General features: G+C 48.4%; 1 protein-coding gene across 1 annotated transcript in view; it reads left to right on the top strand.

Annotated features, from left to right (window-relative positions):
• The window catches only part of TSSC1 (tumor suppressing subtransferable candidate 1), a 140,485-nt gene that overhangs the window by 17,854 nt on the left and 116,330 nt on the right, over window positions 1-6,301 (top strand). The window contains exon 2 of the mRNA XM_012656954.1: window positions 143-226. Within this exon, the coding sequence (XP_012512408.1) occupies window positions 143-226 (84 nt within the window). The remainder of the gene's footprint in view (window positions 1-142; window positions 227-6,301) is intronic.

Raw genomic sequence — 6,301 nt, 5'->3', positions numbered from 1 at the left:
GGCTTTCGATACATGTTTCTAAATTGCCTTCCAGAGGGCGTACTGATTTGTACTTTATCAACAGTAGACGAATAAACTGCCTTTTTAATCTCTATTAAATCTCACTTCATAAATGTGTCTGCCTTTTCCTTCCCTCCTGCAGGCACGTGCTTTAACACCTCAAACCGCAGAAACAGATGCCATTCGGTTTTTGGTTGGGACGCAGTCTCTTAAATATGATAATCAGGTAACTATTTTTGACAAATGTATACATGTTAATTACTAAGCCTATTCTTAGTTTTGTAACCATTTTGCTCTTGATTTTTCAAGCAACATTTGAGAACAAAAATTAATTCCACACAAACAAAACAGAAACTTTCATTGGATTTAAATGTATCTTTCAAATCAAAGAATATTATCCAACTATGTATAATGATCAAATTCAATAACTTAAAACTTATTCTTTTGAGCATTACTTTAGTAGTTTTGTTTTGCTTTTGCTATTATATTTGAGCCAACGATTATCTTCGGGTGGTGGGAATACAGTAGCCCCCTTATCTGCAGGGGTACATGCCAAGACCCCCAGTGGATGCCTGAAACCTCGGATAGCACTGAATCCTACGTGTGCTATGTTTTTTCTATACATATATACCCATGATAAAGTTTAGTTTTTAAATTAGGCACAGCAAGAGATCAACAGCCATAACTACTAATAAAATAGAACAAATATAACAATATGCTGTAATGAAAGTTACGTGAATAGTGGTCTCTTTCTCTCTCTCTCAAAATATCTTAATTGTATATCTTAATATACGGATATATGTAAGATATACAATCTTCTCCTGGTGGTGACGTGAGGTGCGTCAGTGCCCGTGAGGAGAGGTGAGGTGAGTGACGTAGGCACTGAGATGTGGTCTTGGGCAGCTGTCAGCCTTCCCAGGGTGGAAGGAGGGTCGTCTGCTTCTGGCGATCCCGGATCGTCAGGCGTGGTGATGTGGGTGGTTGGATGTCAGGAACAGACGATGTCGATGACTATCGGGTGAGTAGCTTTTATAGCCTGGACCCACAGGGCAAGGGATGACTCACGTCCCTGGCTCAAGATGTCATCACGCTCCTCAGAAAGGCGTGCAGTTTAAAACTTAAGAATGGTTTATTTCCAGAATTTTCCATTTAATACTTTTGGACTACATTTGACCACGGGTAACTGAGACCTCAGGAAGCGAAACCTCGAGGAAGAGAGGACTGCGGTTCTGGTTTCTATGCATGCGAGTTGTCAGTCCTTGGACCTGGTGACAGAAATGTTTTCATATTAAATGAGAGATTTTTGTCCTTCTTAATGATCTGTCTTACACAGAAACTCAACTTTCTGAGGGTAAAAAAGCTATATATTTGATTTAAATTTTACGGTAACGATTGTGTAAATGTTTGGTAGCCTCTTCCACACCCTCCCTCTGCTTTGGAGACTTGAGCCCTTTGCCTGCAGAGCTGCCGTTTCTCTGCCCTCGTTCCTCACAAACCTGCTCGTTAACCTGCTAATTCAGGCTTGTAGCCTCTGGCTGCAGTTATATTTTTCGAGTCGTGATTGAATTAAAGGATAAGTCTTATGACTTCTTATTTCCACACTTACCTACTGTGAATCTATATGATAGGTGTAAGCATATGTTTTTGACATACTGGTTTTGTCTTTCTGGGAAAGGTATGTGACATTTTTGAGATATTCATTCATCCATCCACTCATCAAATGCTTGTTTAGTAAATTAACAGAACTCTTTATTTATAATTTTTCATTGTTTAAATTTTTCTCTACAGAAGGGGTCTCACTGTGTTGCCCAGGCTGGTCTCGGACTTCTGGCCTGGAGCAGTCCTCCCACCTTGGCCTCCCAAAGTGCTGGGATCATAGGCTTGAGCCACTGCGCCCAGCCCCAGAACTCCTTAATTCTTTTCTTTAATGTGCAAATTCCACAAAAGTTGAACAGAACTGTGTGCCCTGAGTGTGCAATGAAGTGGTGAAACTGACATGCAGATACTCACAGTGTCGTGCAGCGTTTTCTGTGTCTCCGTGTCCCCCTCATCTCCTGGTGTTCCCTGGCCCCATCTCATGGTGTCCCCATCATCTCATGGCGTCTTCTGTGTGCCTGTCGTGTCACAGTGGTGTTTGTGTGGTTCTTTGGCAGCCGAGTGTTGCGGATCCATCTGGAGCCAAGCGAGCAGGCTCTGTGGGCTGCGGGCACGTGGCTTCATCACACAGGGCCCTGCCCCTTCCCGGCCACGGTGGACTGAGCCGTGCTCCCGGGACGGCGGGGGTGGGTGAGTTGGTGGCAGGGCCGGTCAGGGCTGGTCCCATTCTGATGCCTCAGTTGACCAACAGGTTTTATTGTCCCCATTTTTAAACAGGTGAGGAAGCTGGCCGTAAGCAGTTACCTGGTTTTTAAGGGTGTGGAGCTGACATGTGGCAGAACTGGGAAAAAGACACACATCTACTTCTCTCTCCTTTTCCCTTCCCCATCATTGGAATGTGCCGATTAACTGTGAGGCATGTGCCGTAGCTTTGCTCGTGTACCTGATGCTTCGGTGTGCACTTTTGCTCAGTGCACATGTGCTGTTGCTGGGCAGTGTCTCTGTGTGAGATGAGATGTCCTGGGAATCAGGACAGCTCTGTCCCAGCCCCACACTCGGACCCACTGATGTCCAGCTGTGCACGTTTGAACAGACAGGAGAGTGCTGGGGTGGGCGCAGGCTGGCTGCGGGCTGCAGCCCGTGCCACGCCGGTGACAGTAGACACTGAAGCCCCCCTGCCTCGCAGCTGGAGCTCTCGGGGCCTGTCCTGGGGTTTGCTGGCTGAAAGGGTTGATGCCCCTGGCTTTGCCTCAGGCTGTCCCCTCCCGGGTGCTCATTAGTTCCCTAGAAAATGCCGGCACCTGCCCCGTCACTACTTAATTCAGCTGTGCTGTTCTTCTGACACTGTTAGGAAGGTCACAGCTGCTGACCTTTCTTTGTGGTGTGGACTTTTCATTCTGCGTCCTCAGTGCTGTGCAGTGCTGTGTCGGAGCTGTCGGTGCTGGGAGCAGGGGCGAGGATTTCTGGGCTCTTTCCCCTCTTCCTGGGGTTCTCCTTTCAGGGGGAAGATGGAGCTTTTCTTGGGGTGTGTGCCTGTGGGCTGCGCAGCAGGGAGGCGTGGCGGGGTATTGCAGACGGGGTTCCTGTGCTTCTGCACTGTGCCTTCTCCGCAGGTTTGCCTCATCTTTCTAATGCAGAGGAGGGACGAGTCTCACTCCTCCTTCTGGAGACGTCTGGGCATGCTGGGGTGACAAAGAGGCCCCGGGCTCCCCTCTTCTCCCGCAGCCCCGTGGTTAGGATCCTGGTAGTGCAAAGGCCGATGGCGCTGCAGGGCAGTGATGGAACAGCTCCTTTCCCCCGTGACTCTTAAATTCTTTGGCCACAGTTCTCTTGTTCTGTGTTTGTGTCCTGGCTAATGACGACTTTGCTCTCGCAGCCCCTCTGCCTGCACGCCCCGTCCAGGGCTGGGCTCAGAATCACCAGGGCGACTGGAAAAAATTCAGGCTCCCAGCCCCACTCCAGACTCACTGAACCTCCATTTCCACCCCCTGCCTCCTTCCTCCTCCTCCTCCTCCTCATCTCACCCCCACCTTTCTTTAATGATAACGGACTTTGCTGCCCTGGGTAAGTGGAGCGTCACCAGATGGCCTGGCCTTCTCCCTGGAGGCCTGATTGGAGGCCCACGCGTGGTACAAGCACCCGTCACTCTCGTTTCTGGCCTCGCGGCCTGGGCGCAGGCTTCGTCCCCAGGGGCCTGAGTTTCGGTGCATGCCCAGTTGTCTGCGGACTTGGGGAGCTCTTCATGGGCTCTTTCCCTCTCTCGGGTCAGTGAGTCTGAGATGCAGTACCTGAAGTGCTTCCTGGTGTTACCCTTTTCCTTACTCCTTTGAAGCACTGGCTTCTCTCGGGGCCGTTGGCATTCCTCCAGGAGTCCACGTGGACGGTTCTTCAGCTGGAGTGGAATTTGTGGTTTTTGTCCAAGGTTTCTGAGTCTTCACCTCTTCTACCTGCAGCTCGTATCATCTGTTCTGTGAAGTCTTTTTCTTGTCACCCCTTTTTCTAGTTCCCCCGCTTGCAAGTACTTGCCATCTTTTCTCTGCTCCTGTCTCTGTGGACATATGCCTCTTGATTGTAGGATTTACAAATGTTGAAGCAAGGGCCCAGAAAGGGTTGGTAACTTGCCTGAAGTAACACAGCCAGGAAGTGGCAGAATTTCCAAACTAGAACCCAGGTCTCTTGACTCTCAGATCACTTCTTTTTCAGCATATCATGATGAAGATAAACAGACTGCAGTAGCAAATGCCTTTTCAGGGTACTAACTTTAACTGAGTAAAGAAAATTGTCGATATAAGACCATAAAAATGACTTTCTCTATTCAAGCTCTCACCCCGGGCGGCATCCTGTCTTGCTCCTGAGGAGTTACTCAGCAGTGGCTTTAGTAACGGGTAGTGAGGCAGGGAAGCATTCACGGTGAGGCTCGGAGACAGGGAGCACTTCTCTCCAAGCCGCGATGCTTCCAGAAAGGAGGGAGGGTTGGTTAAGTTCATCTCTGTTGGCTTCCTGATACATTTCAACTCTTGCTGTAAATTTTTATAGAGTGTCAGCTATGGCCTTCGCCCAGCACTGGTAGATTCAACTTTAAAAAATTTAATAATGGTCATTCACAATATGTGAGTTTGATCTGCATTGTAAGTGATTAAAACATTTTTAAAAATCAGATAAGGCATGAGGAATTCAGGGTAAGATTTAGGCACAGCGCACGGGTGACCCGTCTTTCCCGACCTGCCGAGCCCATCGCACTGGGTCGTTCTTCTCTGCTCCGCGGTCCTCTGTGCTCGCCTTAATTGCGGCGCTTTCTCCATTGCGTTGCTTGTTTTTGCAGCCGGCCTGGAGCTACACATATTTATCCAATGAACATTTCTCTGTACCTCCACGTGAGCGGGTTAGGGGTGGTGCCCAGCGGACGGAGTTGAGGTACGGGCCCTTTGCTTTCGTCACGCAGCCTACGAGGCAGGTGGCGCAGGGCTGCAGAGCGCGTGCGCCCAGCCCTGGCTCTGCTGTGTCCACGGAGCGAGCCAGGGCGCCTCACCTCTCTGGACCTCAGTCTCTTCACCTGTAAACTGTGGTTAATAGTAATATGGGGCTATGCTAGGATTAAAGGAATCAGTGTGTATGTAAAATACTTAGCGTGATACCTGGTGCACTGTAAACACCAGCCATTACTGTTTTTGTTGTGATCTGCTTACGGCGGTTGCTGTCTTACCATCCTTTTCCAAATTCCCCTGTTAAAACATGCCGTGAAAATGTGCACCTTCGCCTGTCTGTGAGTCTACTGTAAAGTAAGGATCTGTGGAAAGATCTTAAGACTCCTTAAGCCTAGAAATGATGGTTATGTGCCATCACCGGAGCGTGCCAGGAGCACAGACTCCCGCTCTCCCTGCTGCCGGGACGCACTGTCTCCTGCGCTTGCTGGTTGGGAGAGCGAGCTGAAGGAAGGCGTGCTTGGATCCAGCAGCGGCGTCTGGTAGGAAAGCAGTCGCCTGATGTCTTCGCGGGAAAGAAAACAGCTTCCTGGGGAGTGGCGAGGAGGAAGGCAGGCCCAGACGGGGGCGAGATGGGCCTGAGACTGGCAGGGGCTGAGGAGCCTGGTGCCAGGCGGGGGACGGGAGTTCCGGGGAGGGACGCGCTGTCCCGAAGCTGGTCCACATGGCCCAGATGCGCGCTCCTGCCAGGCGGTGCTCCTGCGGCCGCGGAGCATTTCAGAGGAGATTTGCTAAAATAGTGCATTTAAGTGCATCCTTTTTTCTAGTGTTAATGGATTTCCTGATAAGTAGGAAATGTGTCAAATAATGAAGAAGAAAATTCCTGAACAACACAAAAATTTTTCGGAATTTGTACCTTTTAGTCTGTGTTCACACACGACGGTTTTATTTCATCATATGCCATTTTATAGTCTGCTTTTAAAATTTAATGCTCTTATACCATTTTTGGTATTTATAATTGCCCTTAATCATAATTTTAAAGCTACATAATATTCCCTGATATACCTTTTTCATTTATTCTTTGGGGCAGATTTCAAGAAACCAGATTATTGTTTCAATTTCAACATTTATATAGTTCTCATTTACATATTATGGTAAACCTTCTAAAAGAATTATACAGATTACGATGTGTACAGGTTGTACTAAAGCCTTTTTAGTATTGGTTGTCACCACTAAAAAAAATTGGCTAATGTAATAAATATTATTGAAAATTGGTATCACAG

The sequence above is a fragment of the Propithecus coquereli genome, unplaced genomic scaffold, assembly GCF_000956105.1.
Source record: "Propithecus coquereli isolate 6110/MARCELLA unplaced genomic scaffold, Pcoq_1.0 Scaffold529, whole genome shotgun sequence".
Taxonomy (NCBI): domain Eukaryota; kingdom Metazoa; phylum Chordata; class Mammalia; order Primates; family Indriidae; genus Propithecus; species Propithecus coquereli.
The sequence above is the reverse complement of the archived record's forward strand: the minus strand, read 5'-3'. Positions and strand labels throughout refer to the sequence as shown.